Genomic DNA, 17,776 nt, shown 5'->3' on the forward strand with positions numbered 1-17,776 from the left:
TGAATCACAATGTGTTGTGTACTAGAGGGGCTGAGGGAGCTGAGTGTGTGACCGAGGTTTGCCTCATGTCTGTTTTTATGTGTTCTAGTGGATACTGAGGTTGAGGAGGAGAGGACAATGTTGGATACCTCTGCTGTTTTGGCATCTTTCTGCAGCTTGTCCAGCTGTGTGTCACTCGAATGCACAAAGCCTTTTAGGACTGAGTGGTCATGTAGACTGCACTCCCTCCGGATCAGGTCCATGCCTTTGCCCAGCTCTCGCACATCCAGCAGCACATTTTCCAGAGATACTTCACACACAGTCAGGAGAGAATATGTCATTTTTTTCAGATTTTTAAAAAATATATTGTACAGAACACGCTGTCTTTGTGTGATTACTGAAAGAATAACAGTTTGGTGAGGCCTTACCTGCTGCTGCTTTATCCACAAAGTGCAATTCATTGTGAAAGTTTGCCAGCTCAGGGTACTTCTCCTTCACAATGAGAGCTATGTAGTGGAGCAATGTCATTTTTCTGTCTGTAGACTTAGTGTCCAGCAGCTGCGTGACAAAAAATTATGAGTGGCATTATCAGAAAAACCAACACAACAAACTGTGCGGCACAATTTTGTCTTGATCTTTATTGCAATGAACTGATCACTTGAATAAAATACACACCAGGTCAAGACTTTGTAACTTGAAGCCATAAACACAGCCCCGTTTGCTGCTGTTCATGTAGTTGCCCAAGGCTAAGATGATCTGCAAGTAAAGCAAAAGAACAAATGAATAAGCATAAAAATGATGAATGCTGTTAGTTATGAAACCAACAAGTACAGTAAATGAATGCATCTTAACCTCGAGCATTCTCTTCAACTTTGGTGAGGATTTGACTGAGCCGGAAGCAGCGATGATTGCATTGAGCTGTGGTGTGAGCATGTTGATGTTGTCGGCAAAGTTCCCGACAAAGGTGATGATGTTCATTCTCTGCGTGAGCCTCTCGATCTTGCTGAATAACAACATGAAGCGATCCTCTTCTGCCAGCTGGTCCAGTGGACGGCGCTCTCGCTCGTATTGACGCAGCAGCTTCACCTCGCCCTCCGTGGGCAGGAACCGCATCAGACACTCCACAAAGTCCACAGGTAAGGCCTTGAGGTCAAACCTAAATAAACAGGACTTAAATTAGTAACTTGGTCTATGGATGAGTCTAAAATAATTATTTCAGTTGCATACTTCTCTATTGCTTTGCAGATCTCTTCTGTAGTCTTGTTGGCCTTCCTCAGTGTGATGGCTAAGTTCTTGGAGCGGTTGGCATCCAGAAGTGTGACTTTATTCACCACCTTCTGAGCAACTTTGTTCTTTGTGCAGGACAGATCCACAACTGGACCCTGAGCTCTGGTCTTAAACAGCTCCTCGAACCTCTCCAGATCCAGCTCCTGTCCATGAATAACACTTTATTTACTTTTTCTTAACTTACATTAAACATTTTGAGAACATATTTTCTCAAGTAGCTTCTTGCTAGGAGCAGCAGGCCTCTGCACTGACAGACTAGTTTGTGTTGTTGGTTTTGATGTGGCTGTTTTCTCTAATGCTGTATATATATTCAGTATAAAAAAGGTGATTTGCCTCAGTTCTGATCAAACTCCACCATCACAGTCCTGATGGAGTAGTTTACCTTGGCTTTAATATGCTAAACTAATAGCAAATAATGCGGACATAATGGGGGTGAAGATTGAATGTTGCATTTACTTGAATTGTTGCTAATTTAACATGCATTTTTTCATCAAAACGAACTATAGATTAAGTTTCATCTGTTTAATTTACCTCCAGCACACGCTCATCATCAATCTCATTGAAGACTGTGCCATTGATCTGATTGGGCTTCAGTGCCGTCCAGTTAAATACGGGCAGTCGGAACTTAGTCTTGATGGGCTTCTTGATTCTTATGGCTGTACACAAGAAAAAAAATAAACATTTCTTTACAAAATGCTCTACTGCCTACAGAGGAACCGAAACAAAGACAGTCAAGTGTGAACTTGGCTGTCATTTTGTGTGAGCTCTCACCTGAAAGACCCAAACTCAAGATAACGGAAGGAGAAGCTTCTGGCAAAGGAGGAGCAAGGGGTGGTGGTGGTGGTGGGACTGGAGCACATGGACCTGCGATTGATGCAGAAGACAATGCTAGTGAGGCTGAATTCAGGTTAATATAGTGAACTGAAAAATTCTCCCACAGACAGTGCACTCTTTCTGCGCACACATGCAACCAAAGGAAACCAGCTCTGTGCTTCCCTTTCCTGTCTGGGTTAGAAGAACACTGATGTGACCCAGCACCTGGCTTGGCACGAACAATCAGAGAAAACAGACCTTCTCTGAGTGTCTATAGCAAAGCAAGTGAACTTTCACATGTATGTGTCATCAGACATGATCACTGTGAGTCATCGCCCATCACCTGAGGCAGAGGGCAGAGGAGGGGGAGGCGGTGGAGGCGGTGGAGGAGGTGGAGGAGCTTCACTGGCGGGAGGTAAACTGGTGTCTGGACCTCCTGGTTCTGTCAGCCCGGCTGTTGAACCCAAAGACAGCTGCCCAATGTCCCCCAAAGGGATCCCAAGGCCACTGCTCCCAACACCACCCGCACCGCCCACAGCCAGCGGCTCAATGGCGATGTCTCCATCAGGTTTCTTGTGCAGACGGATGGTGCCCTGCTGTTCCAGCTCCAGCAGCCGTCTCTCAATGTTGAAGTGCCTCTGGAATGCAGCGTCCTTCTCCTTGATCATCCTCCTCAGGGTGTTGACCTGGGTGTTGGTCGACTCGTACGTCTCCTGAGCGGTCACCAGGGGGCGATAAACAGCACAACACAATGACTCTGCAAGCTAAAGAAACATCCTGTTTCCCTGTGACCTAATTTGCTATCACAGCAATTTAGCCACAGGCATCTGAAAGTGATCTTTGCTAACACACAGAGTGAGTGAAGCTGTTCTGATGAGAGGAAGGTGAGTAACATTACATCATTACGACTGCAGCTTACCCGGACTGTTTGCAGGTCCTTGTCTTTCTGAAGGAGCAGCTTCTCCAGATCAGCTACTTTCATCATTGTTTCATTCTCAACCTCCAGCAGCTTCTCCGTCACCTGGGTAAGACAGAAGAAGGAGAGACCAACAGAGAGATGAGAGGAGGTGAATTGATGAACTGATGCACAGCAGGCAACTCTCCCAGTTCCCCTCCCTCCCACTCTCTCTTATACACTGCATCATCAATAAGAAACAAGATATACCCAGCAGCATGATGCAGCAAAAGCATGACACAGCTTTTGGTTTTGATTTTGGGCACACTACACATGTTGCATTGGAATTCACCGAGAATCCTCACCCTCATCCTCCCCCATCATTCCTGACCCCTGAGAGCAGAGTTTGTTATGAAATTCCTAGAATGATGTCAGGGCTGCCTACGACCTTTCCATGTGAAGAAGGTCTTTGCAGAGCTGCGTGGGATACGGAGGCAACTGCCCAGAAAGAGCGAGCCAAAACGAACAATTATAAGATTGTTTCACACACAGCATTTTCCAGCATTCCCCACCCAATTATTATCCCGAGGCACTTGTGAAATGCAAACAAGGCTGAAGATTCCTAATTACCACGTAGAAACAGCCAAGTTAAGTACATAGCTAGTGAGCCACAACAATCTTGTAAACGTGCGCAGAGAGCAGCACTGGTGGTCCAGACTGGGTGGTGCACTTACGTGTGACAGGTGCTCCTCCAGCTCATCCACCTTCTCCAGCGCTGCATTCTTGGTCTCCGCATCTTCCAGCAGCCCACCCACATCAAATACGTTATCCAGGTAGGCCTGGATCTGCACTGACAGCTTGTCACTCTCGGTATGTTTGGATTTCTGCCATGGGCGAGAATGACTGCGATTTAGTGACACTGTCCACACATTTACACAGAATATTCGAGCTACTTTGACCAAGATGTTGTTTCCTCACCTCCAGGTAGTCATCCAGTCCCAGTTTGGTGAATTCATACTGCAGATGGACTCTGAAGTTCATGTCCTCAACCGAGTGGACAACAATGTTGATGAACTGCATGCAAGCGACCTGGAGCACAGATTGAAACACAGTGAGGCCCCGTTTACATATGTGAGTACATCATCTGGCTAATGACATCTAATCCACGATTCTTTGAATTTACACCTGGAATCGGACAGCAGATCAATATCTACTGTCCGATTAAGAAGCTGAAAATAATTATAGTAATAGATCCAGATACAACGCTTCTCTCACCATGAAGTCAATATTTCCTTCTTCACTGCGAAAGTAATCCATCAGCCTCTCAAAGCGATGCTTTTCTTTGCAAACCTAAAATACAAAAAAGTGCAGCAATATAGAGGTTCTTCTTTTAATTTATAGTGAAGACTGACAAAAGTATATAAAATGAATATGTGATGTGATCCTTTGAGGTGAAATGTGTTCGTTAACCTTTGAAACCAGACTTAGACTAACAAAACCCCCAATATTGAGAGAACTTGAAAGGTCAGCATGTGATATCTTAAACCCACTTCTTTTATGTCAGGACATAATAATTAATCTGACTCATGTTGGAGAAGTTTTGCTGCAGTGATAGAGCAGATTATGCTGCTTTAGATTATAGAGAAGATACAGAAAATAGCAACTTAAAGAGAAAATAATTATTACAAGGACATAAAAGTAAATCAAATTTAAAAGAACATTTTACTATATGTTGCATCATTTATTTCTAATTTCCAAGGAGATAATCTCCTCAATGTTTTTTAGTTCTTGTATGTCTTGACTTGGTGCGAAGAAATAGGGTTTAAAAACATGAATACACATCAACACAACCTTCATAATGTTCTAAGAGTCCTCATTATGCAAATAGAGGACAACTTATTCAATTTATAACAGCAATGCAATTATACTGTTCTGGTAATAGTTCATGGGAAGGGAAGCGGCCAAGAAATAAAGACATGGGGCATTTTTGGAAAATTTCCAGCACAAATCATACCTTAAAATTAGAAATGGGAAACTTTGTCAAGTTCTAATGTGTTTCTGTTTTTATCAGTACTAAAAAATAAAAGCCTGACCAGTTCTTACAATCCAAACTAAACGTAGCCGTTGTGAACTGAATGCCTAATTATAATCAGATGTGGTTGAATACCATAGGTGGCCTTTCTGTGAGATTTCAGAGTCCTGCCACCTTCTATTACAATATCACTTTGGAAAATACCACTGCAAAATTTCCAGCTTGTTTTCACTAGTGGGTTGATTAGCTCCTGCATCTCTTTGGGGGCTTTCGACTGCAAGGTAATTGTCCTGTTCCGGTGTTTAGATGACTGCGCAGGCAGAAACTAAGAGGCTAAGCAAATTTTTGTGGTCCGCTGGCTCCCATCGGGGAGTCGATCCTTATCATTGTTCAAGGTTGGCTCACATCTGGTGTCTTAATGAGACTAATAACCTCCGACAGGCCACCATAGAGCTTTGCTTACACCCTCAGTAGACATGAAATCTCCCAGAGCTCCTCAACTTTCTTTCCTCTACTCTCGTTCTTTCTGCTTTTATCCACTTGGGCGATGTGGGAGATGACGGCAATTTAATTAATACAATTTTGGCTTTTTTTCATGGCATGTTCAGTCCTCGCAGGCTACGCAATGCATTGCCACTCAAATATAAAGCGTGCAACAATGTTAATGGTTCAAATTTCATTAAAAAGTTCCTCTGGGCACCTCTTTGAAGTTGTCAAAAGCTGAAAGGATGATCTCGTGACCTCCTCTGACTAGACAGACGGCAGCCAGCAGCTCAAGAACCAAAGCTTTTGTCCTGAAAGTGCAGGAGACATTCATCAGTACAATACACAAGGGCAGGGTTGAACTACAAACACTACCTGTCTCACTAAAGAATCAAAAAATTGTCAAAAAATGTGGAAAAGCCTGCTTCTATAATATCTCTACTACTAGACTGTATGGTCATTTGAAACTGGTGCAAATATTAACATATAGGGGTCGAAAGCTGTAATCCATACTTAAGTCTAAAATAAGGGAAGGTCTTTACTGCTTTTTAAGTGTTTACCCTCCTAGCCTCTATTATGAACTGATCTGTCCCATTGGTTTACCGCTAATCTCCCCTTAGTAAACATTCCTTGAACAGCCTGTATATTCGCCTCTGATCCTGGACTTCAGAGAGAAGCCGAGCACCATGGAGAATGGAAAGCATATCATATGAACTGACTGCAGGGTTTCCCCTATTGTTTGACCCAACCCTGCCTCTATGGAGATGGGGTCCTCAGTTCTTACCGCGAGTTCTTATTGTTCAAGCTGAGAGCAATTTCATTGACTGCATGTGCATGAGACATGACCATATTGAAGCCATACTGCAGGGAGACAGAGAGAGAGAAAGCACAGGATGTGGTGAAAAAAACAGAGCATATATTCAGCATTTTACGGCACAGGAAACACACGATCCTCCATGTTTGGAACACATATGTATGTCAGATTTTGCATTGCGTTTGTACCTGATAGTTCATGATTGCCCTCAAGCACATGATGCAAACGTGCACATCATCTTTTTGACTCACGAGTCGGGAGTTCTTGATGGTTTTACTGTTGGAAACTGTGCCATAGCTGCAACAGATGGCAGAAGTTAATATCTCCTGGGGATTCAGTAATCAAATTCAGCTTATTACCTTGAAATTGTTATTCAATCACAGCTCATTTCATTTATTTCGTAAGATTATCCGCAATTCATATGACTAATGTTTTAAGTGTGCACCACAGAGAGAGACAAAGAGAGAAAATTACAGAGAACGTGGGCCGACAGAAAAAACTTAGATGGCTTTTGAGGTTACAGTTGCATTTTGGGAGCTTGGTTTCCTTGCTGTTGTCAACAGACCAAGGTCTGTGCACGGAGACTGCTGTTATGTAACTGAACTGCACAGTTATCACGTGCACAAAACATTGCTGTTCTTGTGCAGTTCATAAGTGGTTTGTACCATCCCCTTTTTCTGTACACCAAATAATGTTTCATTTCTTTCCATCAGATGTTACTCTTATGTCTCTATCACTCCTGTCTGTGCAGCGGTGAAGACGACAATCATAACTGTCCAACACATGCTGCTGCTCACAGCTGGCTCTCATCTGTAGACAGTGCAGATGCACATCTGGGCAGATGAAGGAGAACCATTAACAAAAAGAGACTCAGAGCACTAAAGGTCAAAGACTTTCAGTTTCCCTGTCTGATGCAGCTCGTCATCTCACTGAGTTTGTGCAGAGCAAAGCATTGAGGTCAAGAGAGGTCACCAGACTGAGAACTTCTCAAAATTTCAGGCATCTTCATGAAACAAACCAGCACCAAGACCACTGGATTGCATGCTAATATATGTTTACAGCATTCAAGGTTAGCAGAGCGAGGCAATAACAGGGACAGCAAATAGCGGGGAAGCTTGGCTTAGCAATACGTACCGAAGGACAGACTGGCGAGCCGAGCGCACCAGTGTGTTGCAGAAGGGTTGGGCGCTTGTATGGTGCAGATCCTCTATGGACCTGCTCCAAGACTTAGCCTTGTCCAAGAAGCCATCATCTCCATTTTCCAGCCCCTCAAAATCCAACCTGGGCCACATACAGACAAACAGACAAGCCAACATAGAGGCACAGGGGTGTAGATGGGAGGCATGAGGGAGGTTAGATTAGCGAGGCGGCTTGGTAGAGAGCCAGGGGTTATCACGAGAACTGTCATCAAGCTGCAAGATAAAGCTCAGCACAGACTGTCTGTCCCATTCAGGCAACGTATAGCTCAGCGCTAAACCACACAGCATCTGTCCAGAAACACATTCGGTTTGCAAAAACAAGGCATACAAACACATCCAACGAATGCAACACGCCAGGAGCACATTTCTAGATGCACAAAGCAGCTTAGAGTTCAGTCTACAGGCTCCACATGAAACAATGTGGTAACTCAGCAGCTGAAATCACCGCCCAATCCAGGAAAGGTTTTGGCCGTGAGAGGTGTGTTTCTGTTTGTGTACTCACATGACTGCACACTGGGCAAAGGAAAGGTACTCCACCAGGACGTCAAGACCTCTGTTCTCATCATTGAGGAACTCCCTGACCCACCTGCATGAGAACAGAGGGGGGTCAGCAGGGCAGCGAATCAAGAACACACCCTTACCCTTTAGCATTTTACTCATTAATAGAGAAGAGAGAGATAAAAAGAGAGAAAATTGCGGTTAAAGTGACATCTTTCTGCTGGTCCTTTTTGCACCTATACTTATAATTACTCTAGTTTATAACAACTAAAATCTTGTCTTAGCCATCCTCCCTATCACTCCAAATAACATGTTTTATGTGATGCTATGTCTCCTGGATTAACAGATGAGACAAACAAATATTTACTTATAATATTAAGATCTATTTGAAGCATTTACAAAAGGTTGGAGGCAAAAAGCAAGTATGAACAAACAGAACTAGTAACCTGTGGCAGTGTGAACTGTTTTGGAACAAGATGGGATAAATGAGGGCATTGTGCTAAAGTAAGCCATGGCAGGAAAGAATAAAATAAAGCGGGTGGGTGAGTATTAGTATAATTTAATGTTTAGATATGCATGTTAACACAATTTTTTTTGTGTTCAAGTATCTCCACTGTCTTCCCATCAATGTGAGGGCTTAACTGTAGAGCTTCTAGGACTAGTTGATTAGCAATTATTATGATAGATAGGTACATTTGTAGATTTAATAGTAAACAAACATATTTTTTTCTTTCTTTCTTTATACATTTTATATCATTCTACTGTATTACTGTATTAAAAGTATTACTTTTTTAGCAGTTATCTACTATATAGTATTCTACTATGGATTGCTAAAATCTGGGAAAGCAGTGATATCACTGGGAAAAAAAAAACAGAAGCCAGAGGTTGTAAATGACCCCCATGGTTAATCAAACTTATTTGGAAAAGAAAACAAAGTCAAAGTTATCATCCACACCGTTCGTTCATTTATCAGCTGGTTCAACTTTGACCTCCTGAACTTGACATAAATGTGTGAGCTCACATTTTTCCTGTGCAATGGGGGAATTTTCCAAACACTTAAGGTGCCTTCACTTTCCGTTTCATCTCAAAACAAAATAGTTCTGATAATCTGCCTGAACTTGTTTACAGTAAGTATTAATGTATGACACTTCACGGTTCTTCTTCGTCTGATTTATTGCTTTAATGATATCCCCTCTTTTCTTTTGTGAGTATAATGTTATGATAGCCAGCAGGATTTATGTCCCAAACTCAAAAACAGGACCTAAGCTGTAATAATCATGAATTATTTCCGAAGGTGGCTCTGAAGGGGGTCTTTCTTCAGTTGACTGAGAGAACTCGGCAAGAATTTCATGGAACGTAAACGTGAGCAAGGCTTCAGATTTCCTCTCTCATTTCACTCCAGTCTTCTGGAGAGAGAGACGACTCCAAACAAAGGAATTCCCATTGCAACGAGAGAAAGAATGTGGAGGGCATATGGCTAAGAGAGCCGGGCTCAGGTCGAACCGCTGACACTCAACAGTATTTGGTCTGCCTCCCCCACAGAGTCCCTTCACCTCCTCCTTCCATTTCTTCAGGGAACTCTGGAGGGGTTGCGGGGGACAGGATTGGGGTAAAAGGTTCTTAAAATAGTCTTGAAATGCTGGTTGTGATGACAGACTGCTGGTCAGCCAACGGCAGAGGAGGGAAGCAAAGAGAGGTGAGCTAGAGGAAAAGAGGAACAAAGCAGCGAAACTCGGGGGCAGGAGGGAAGAGGAGGGAGGTGGGCTTGATCATCAGTTTCCTGCCCCCCTCCCCCATCTCTCCTTGCCTGTGACCCCTCACTCTTTCCTCCCTCTACTTCTCTTCCAACCAGTTGCTATTTCAGATTTTCTTGGCAATCTCAGGAATAACACACCAGAAAGGGCCCAGGATTCAGACACACACAATAAACCAGCATCTGTTACACTTAATCCCACCCACAAAAGTCTTCTGAAAATAGTCCTCCTCTTTTCTTTGCCTGTGAGTCTTTCTGGGAAACGCATTGAAACAGGCCTTTATTGATGAAGCCTAATAGTATATGAGGTTTTCATGGAGCTCAGTGACTGCTATGGAAAATCAAAGCGTTTTTCCATGCTCCATTTTTGTCTGGGAATCCAGTGGTGAGTCACCGCAGCATCTTTTTATGCAAAAATATCTGTCAAACATCACGTCTGCAACACTAAGGGGTAGAGATGTGAAGTATCGTCCACACCTGCAGTAGGTGAAGAGGTGGACAGCGCTAAAGTCTGAGACAAAATCATTGCAAAAATGGATTCTGCTTGACTAAATGAGAAATGAGTAGAAGTATCCTTGTGTTTGTTCTTGGGCTTTTCACCGGGTTCAGCAATGGTCAGCCAGGCTTCCTGTCCCTCTGGCACACACAACAAAGCTTCCTGCTCCACACTACGGGGGAGTGGACGAGGCAGCACAATGGCTACCATCTGGGCATTATGAGGACCAGCTCTATGAAGTGGAGCTGCAGAGCTTGGCAAGTTAGAAACAATAGGGGGAGATCTGGGCACAACTAGGAGCTCTGGGTCCCTGCAGCAGCAGGGACACACAAAGGAATATTCTTTGCAAAAAAAAAACCAACAACAATGTGGTTTCCTCAAGCTTTGTGCATCGATGAATAGATTTGTGCAATTCACCGGAAAAATGGAAGATGAAAATTGATTACCCAATGTGGTTTGTCCTCAGCGATATCTCCAGCTCCCTCAAGACTTTTGTAGACTCCTGCACACGCCTCCGAAACTTCTGTAAGAAATAATGAAAGCAGAGAGTTTGCTGCAGATTTGTCATTATCCAAGCCTTAAGGAGCATTAGAAGGTTGACTTAACAGATTAAATGTTGCACTCCTACAAATAAAGAAAAGAAAATCCAACAAACAGAACTACAGATATCCACTTGGTCTCTACATCATCCACAACACAACCTGTAATTCTGACATTCAGGTGTGTTACGCTACCAGCAGCTTATGTTGCATTAAGCAGGACAAAGAGACGCCTTCATTTGCTAGATTGACATCACTTGAGGCGATTTATCAGATTTCACGGAGTTTGCTCTGGAGCTAGCAGTCACACTCGCAGTGCAAAAGATTTGTAAATGGTGGAGTTCCCCTTTAAATGGACACTCCAGGATCATTTGTACGGTCCCACCTTTCGTGTAACTCCAGGGTCTAAGTATCCTCGTAGCTTCTGAATGTAGGTGTGAGGCGGATTCTTCACCTGGAACCTCTCCTGAAGACACACAACAGAGCAAGAACTGGAATGTGAGTTTGCTGTAATAATAATAATTATAATAAGAACTCTATTTGTATAGCACCTTTTGAAAATGTAGTTACTAAGTGTTTACAGTAAAACAAATGAAAAAGTAGACAATGAAAATAAATAAGATCTTAAACATGGGGTATAAACAAGATGAAATAGCCAAATGAATCAACATTTTTCTATAGCAAATGTGTATTTTGTTTATATAAATGTGTATATATTAGGGTTAAGACTCTATGGTGTTATTTACACTCTGATTTTACTTGAGTAACTCACACATTAGCGATTAAAACCCAAGAAAAATAATACAGAATACTACTTTACTATAATAAATATTTAGACTGAGACCCTACAGTGTTATTAACTATAGAGAATAATCTACTAAAATAATAATATAGCTAATACCCACGATAATATAAACATAATTTATTCCAGCTAATATAAAATATTGAGGCTAAGACCCTACAAAATTACTAACTATGGAGAATAATTTGACTGGTTCAGAGCTTAAGTTTTGACAGAACAAAAATGTATATGAAAACTTAACAAATCCCCCTTGATCCCATGTGAGCGATCTTCTTTTTTTTTTTCAATAGTGACTGTGTTGGTGCAGAATGAGTAATGTGGGTGAATGTGTGTACAGTTCTGGTAATTCATGAGCTGGAGAATTCACCTGGTCACATATGAGGTCCCACTTCTTCTCATTGTCATACTGTCTGAGCAGCCGGGCTTTGTCTGGAGGCAGGTTCATAGAATTCTGAAAATATTTTTTAAAAATGAGCATTAGTTTCATTCACAGCAGCATATTTCCCCTTTCTCTGTTTTTTTATTTTTTTATTTTTTTATAGTAACAGTGACTGAGTGTGTGTCAGTGTCTGGCGCCATCGGCAAAGCACCGGACAGAAATTTTGGGGAGTTACACTATGACCTCACTTCCTATGTTGACTTTCGGCATCCTGTCACAGGAGATGATCCGCATCTCCTCTCGTCTCTGCTCTCAAGTCTCAGTATCGTTCAGGCAGCGTTTTGCTTTTAACCACAACATGCGGCTATCGGAGCGCAGGCTTATTACCAGGACTGTCATCTTAACCAGCCATAAAAACACTTTAGCGCCACATGAGATGTCCCAAGGCAACCAGTTTACTGGGTTCAAATTAAACCCTAAATGCTCTAATTTGTGCTTGGAGACCAAACCATTGGAGCATTTTATGTGCTGATGACAACTGCAAAGAAAAACACAAACTGTATGACACACTTTTGACTAATTACTTCCTTGACTGAGCCAAATTCTTGTAAACAAGGGGCTGACATGGAAATCTTCAAAATGAGGAAGTGTGACAATAAGAGGGAGCTGGCAGTCCCTGAAATGGATCGCCTCAGCGATTACCTTTGAAGAGACGTGGGAACTTTTGCACTCATTTGCACCATCAGCAACAACTATCGAAAATGACCCCTCCTGAGCCAGATGTGATGTTTACACTGGGATTTTTCCAGTGTTTGATAAATGGACACCCCGTGTATTTGTTCCTATGATGAACACTCAGGGGTGGAACATCACATGTGAGCATGTCAAAGATAGTTTTCCACATCGAGACAGCACTGCTCATTAGACCATGAATCATGCTGTCTAGCGAGGATTAAAGATAGAGACAAAGGCATAACACTTACACATACATTCACATTAAAGTGCATAGTTTTGTGATCACAAATCATGATGCACACTCAAGTACAAACTTGCCAATGGATACCACAATCAAGCCAATTAAAACTCCTTAAAAGAAACATTTGACAAAGCTCTAACAGACTATAACTGCAGAGAACAGTGACAAGATGTTACATATGGAATATTTTGACTAACCTTAAAGAAAAAAAAACTCACGTAGGAGAGAGGGGAGAAGTAACATGCATACCAGATGTTCAGAATTACAGGAGGAATGTGTCCTGTTTAGAGTAGTAGTTTATAGTAGTACATTTTCTCTCTTGTCTGACCCCTGAGCTACTCTCCCCTCCTCCGCCTCTCCTGGGAGAAATTTCACCTACAACAGTCTTTAGGAAAGTCAGACTGAGAAGTAAAGGGAAGAATCCTCCATCTGGATTTGTCTTCAATAAACTGTCTGTCTGAGCACTTCGAACAATGGCTATAATTTTTAGATTCAAAAGAGATTTCAAAAAAACAGAATTAATAATCAGTGGTTGGTCCTCTTTGTTTGTTCGTACTGGATCAAAACCAGTGTGCTAAATATTAACCGCCACTTGATGTTCGTCACGAAAAAACAGTAATATAAACTCATTTTAAACATACATTTCTCAACAATTTAAACTTAAACATTCCTTACCAGAAAACAAATTAGCAATTATTTCTGTAACTGTTAAAAGTCGGTTTCACCTTTTCAACGGCACAAATCTGCCTGTTTTATTGGACGTATATCACTGTAAAGTCAATTTTGAAGGTCTTATATCTGTCATTTTAAGGCAAAAAAAAAGCTGATTAATGAAGAAGATAAATCAGTGATAAACACAGTGTTCAGTTGCAGGTCAAATTTACTGGATATTGTGACTGTAACGCGTTCACCTTTTGAGTTTAAGTGAACTAACACTTGTTTGAGTTCTTAACAGTAAGAAATTCAAAGTATACATTTATTGCACCAAGTGAATATTTTTAAAACACTCCAGATCATGTTGTGTAAACTCAGTTTTGACATCAAACACCCAAATGGTAAATGGAAAAAAGAAGCCTGGATATCTGTTCCAGCATCTGTCCAGCACCAAAGCCTGCTTCCCTTTGTTTTCTCGGTCAGTCATGCATACAAAAGTAGAACTGTGGGGCAAAAAGGCAAAGAGCAAAGTCTCCTTTTGTAGTAATTTAATTGTGGATTACTGGAAAACATGCAGGCCAGATGAACACACAGATACTCATCTGTTCAGTGAAGACAAAAGAGCAAAAGAAGCCACAACCTGCCTGTTGGTGTTGCATTGAAATGGATGATTTCAGTTATTGAACTATTCAAGAATAGAATTTCAATGATGATGAATAAAGGCACAGGGAATCCCAACCTTCAGCTCATAGAAAAGTCATTATGACCAATGAAGCCACACAAAAAAACTCCACTGTTTAATAATGTTCAGCTGACAGTTGGAGCCTCAGGTACTCTAAACAAATACAGGTGACACTCCGCAGATGTGGAGCCACAACTGCTAAAATAATGTTTGCTTGAATGGCATTAGGACAAAAAAGCAGAGAGGAAGGTTTCCTTTCAGACTACATTTGGGTAATTTGAGCCAAGCAACCCAATTTAGCTAATTTCATTTCACTTTCTCCCACAGTGATACTATCTTGCATTTCCTGTGTTTATAAGTAGCCAAAAGTAGTCATTATTTGGTGGACAGGGAGCAGTAGCTTTATATAGTTTGGATTCACCGGCATATTTTACAGGAGAAAATACTACAGATTTGCCAAAAATGTCTACTTCTTCTTGTTCTGTTGCCATGCTGCCTACAGACTCTCTCCTCCAGCATGGCCTTTCTTGTTTGACCTGAGACAGGCCTTGACAAAGGATTCAGTGTGGAACTTTGTTTTGATTTGGTGCTGTGCCTTTCCCATCCTTTGACATTTGAGCTATTTTTTTCCTCATAGAAAATTTCTAACAATGGCTGGTGGGCAGGGTCAGTGTATCCCTCCCCCAGCTGGTGCCCTGTGGAGCAAAATCCGGGGAAAATGCAACACCAGTACACTGGATAACCAGATGAACTGGTTCTATTCATAGACTGTGTAATAAAGATGAACGTAGCGCCTGGCTCCAAAAATGAAGCCTACGAAGCCTAAGTGTCAAAAACTTGCAATATCACACCGTCCGCCAGGCACTGACTCCAAAAAAGCTCTGGCTCCATAGACCCCAATTCATCACGGGAAAAATTAAAAGTTGATAGACTGCTTTTCTACGGCTCAGGACTTTTTTGTTAGCCTTCATGGTCGAAACGATCAGGTGGCCGATCTTAAAATAAATTAATGTTGAATTTTTTATAGAGCGTTAAAGTTTTGCGGAGCCAGGGGGCGGGACTACTTGGCTGACAGTCTGGTCTGAAATGATTGACAGGTCCTACGGAGGAGGCAGCCCAGACGCTCATTCACTGTAAACTCTGTTCTCGTTTGGATTAACTCTGATATAACTGTTTATTTATCGGTGGAGCAGCACAAGGAAACTTGGAATGACTTTTCACAGGTAAGAATAGTTTTTGGCTCCTTTATCATGATTAAATCTTGTTGAGAGCTTCCAGTCTATGAGAGCTAACGAGTTAGCCACTAGCAAAACACTAACGCGAGCTAGCAGCTTGACAACCAAATACCAAACGATTAATAGCAGCTGTAGTATAGTTGTACAAGCAGCAGTAGTAGTGTAAGTAGCTGTTAGAGTCGTAGAAGTAGTATAAGCATTTGTAATAGAATTACAAGTTGTAGTAGCAGTGACAGTATCAGCAGCAGTAGTTAGTGTATTACCACTACTACTAGTAGTAGTCACATTGCTATTAATACCACCAATACTACCAATAGTAGTAATAAAACCTAACTCATATATATCCAGATTAGCATCTATGTTCTTCCTCCAAACCTATTTTATGATTGGGTTTACAGGTATTTCTATGGGAACTGCTTTCAGATAATCGAAATGTTACTAAACAAGGTTATACTTATAAAATTAAATAACTTTGGTCTCCAGTATATTGGCTAATTTGGTTCTTTGTCCTTAGTTTATTAGCATGATTTCTTTTTAAATATGTTGTGTACAGACTTATTTGTCTGTCTACTTTTCTTTCTCCATGTAGGTTTCCCAAAGACTATGGGTGGAGGAGGAAGAGGAAGCAGCTCTGAGGAGAGAGGGGTTTGCTGCAAATGATGAGTGGGTGCTCTGCAGGGATCAATTTAAACCTGATGAGTTTGACAGGGCTGGGCAGGTTTGTCGCCTTAGATCTGGTGTCATTCCATCAGTGTTTAACTTCCCGGCTCATTTTGGAAGAGTAAGTGCCAGAAAGACCACAACCAAGCAGCCTTGAGATCTTAGGCAGCATCTCTCTCAGGTGGGTGTCAACGGTGTTCACGCTAAGGTCTATGGTAATCCAGTAAAAAAACAAAACTGAAAAAAATCCAAATTATAAATCAACATGTAATCAAAGCACTCTGTGTATAATGCCATAGTATAGGATGTAGTTCAGAAAATGTCAAAGTATAACCCTAAACTAAAACTACCAATGGGTTCCAGTTTTCCTTTCTGAACAGTTCAAAGGTCCCTCTCTATCTCCCCACACATCCACCAACCACTGGAACACATCTCCAAAGTTCTGCTGAAGCTCAGCTTCCCCTCAGAAGAAGTGCCGCCAGATGAAGGATCCTTTTGAGAGGCAGCTGGCATCGTGATTGGACTGTACTTTGGTCTGCTCCAATCCAGCTTCAGCTCCAGAGACGGCAGGCGGGACGAGTCAACAGAGGCCGGGTGGACGAAGGCATGCAGCTGAGTACAATCCAGAAAACAACAGAGGAGGAGTGCAGCGGCCCAGGGCCAGAACAAACAGAGTAGCATAGTATGTCTCTGAGAAAACATCATAGTATAGCCTTTGGTTCAAAAAACACCATCATTTACATCATATATTGTACAAATAACAAGTCAAAGGAAAGACACATACATTGTAGAATTGTAGTAATTGTTGACTGACTGATTTACTGATTATCAGTATTTTAGTTTTTACTGATTTATGGTAATAAATACACACGTGGACAAAATTGTTGGTACCCCTCAGTTAAAGAAGGAAAAACCCACAATTCTCACTGAAATCACTTGAAACTCACAAAAGTAACAATAAATAAAAATTTATTGAAAATTAAATAATCAAAATCAGCCATCACTTTTGAATTGTTTATTAACATAATTATTTAAAAAAACAAACTAATGAAATAGGGCTGGACAAAAATGATGGTACCTCTATAAAAGATTGAAAACTATTTGACCAGAGTGACATGATTAACTCAGGTGTGTCATTTAATTGACATCACAGGTGTTTCCAAACTCAAACAATTTTGTCCACGTGTGTACATTTAAAAATGGTGCTACTTTGGCTCTGAACCTTTATCTAGCTGTGGTCGCTCTGTCTTCTGGAGTGATTTGATTGGTTATACGTCACAAATAAAACTCCTTTAACTTAACATCTGTAAACAAAATAAAATCGTATCAACAAAGTTTTCTGTTAGAGTTTGTGTTCTAAGTTTAACTCCAAGATTTTAAATACTTTCATTTACTGCAAATTAATATTTCCTCCAAATGTCTCACTAATAATCATTATCAGCCTTAAAAACCCACAAAACACCCCTCTATACTCGACCACACTTAGTACAGTCTGGTTCCCCCGTCTATAAATCTGCTTGGGATCTTCCACTTCCTGTTTGTCAAAGTGGCCTTCTACCTGGACAGGTTTTGTTGGAGCTCATGCAACAAACATTTTGTG

At 41.5% G+C, this 17,776-nt stretch overlaps 1 protein-coding gene and 1 long non-coding RNA gene across 5 annotated transcripts in view; one reads left to right on the forward strand and one right to left on the reverse strand.

Annotated features, from left to right (window-relative positions):
* The window catches only part of fmnl3 (formin-like 3), a 43,469-nt gene that overhangs the window by 6,276 nt on the left and 19,417 nt on the right, over positions 1-17,776 (reverse strand). For 3 of the 4 annotated variants that reach the window (XM_022203216.2, XM_022203214.2, XM_022203215.2), the window contains exons 2-21: positions 11,958-12,041; positions 11,174-11,254; positions 10,696-10,772; positions 8,005-8,088; positions 7,438-7,584; positions 6,492-6,600; positions 6,274-6,350; positions 5,707-5,800; positions 4,250-4,324; positions 3,953-4,063; positions 3,709-3,858; positions 2,999-3,100; positions 2,423-2,792; positions 2,038-2,130; positions 1,798-1,922; positions 1,207-1,409; positions 832-1,135; positions 655-735; positions 408-537; positions 129-289 (exon numbers count right to left, since the gene is read on the reverse strand). In XM_022203216.2, the coding sequence (XP_022058908.1) occupies positions 129-289; positions 408-537; positions 655-735; positions 832-1,135; positions 1,207-1,409; positions 1,798-1,922; positions 2,038-2,130; positions 2,423-2,792; positions 2,999-3,100; positions 3,709-3,858; positions 3,953-4,063; positions 4,250-4,324; positions 5,707-5,800; positions 6,274-6,350; positions 6,492-6,600; positions 7,438-7,584; positions 8,005-8,088; positions 10,696-10,772; positions 11,174-11,254; positions 11,958-12,041 (2,658 nt within the window). The remainder of the gene's footprint in view (positions 1-128; positions 290-407; positions 538-654; positions 736-831; positions 1,136-1,206; positions 1,410-1,797; positions 1,923-2,037; positions 2,131-2,422; positions 2,793-2,998; positions 3,101-3,708; positions 3,859-3,952; positions 4,064-4,249; positions 4,325-5,706; positions 5,801-6,273; positions 6,351-6,491; positions 6,601-7,437; positions 7,585-8,004; positions 8,089-10,695; positions 10,773-11,173; positions 11,255-11,957; positions 12,042-17,776) is intronic. The other variant, XM_022203217.2, reaches the window with a different exon arrangement.
* Positions 13,941-17,511, forward strand: LOC127534581 (uncharacterized). Its single transcript, XR_007942751.1, has 3 exons — positions 13,941-15,504; positions 16,106-16,357; positions 16,540-17,511. It is a non-coding gene; the product is annotated as an uncharacterized LOC127534581 (long non-coding RNA).

This window comes from Acanthochromis polyacanthus, chromosome 6 (assembly GCF_021347895.1).
Source record: "Acanthochromis polyacanthus isolate Apoly-LR-REF ecotype Palm Island chromosome 6, KAUST_Apoly_ChrSc, whole genome shotgun sequence".
Classification (NCBI taxonomy): Eukaryota; Metazoa; Chordata; class Actinopteri; family Pomacentridae; genus Acanthochromis; species Acanthochromis polyacanthus.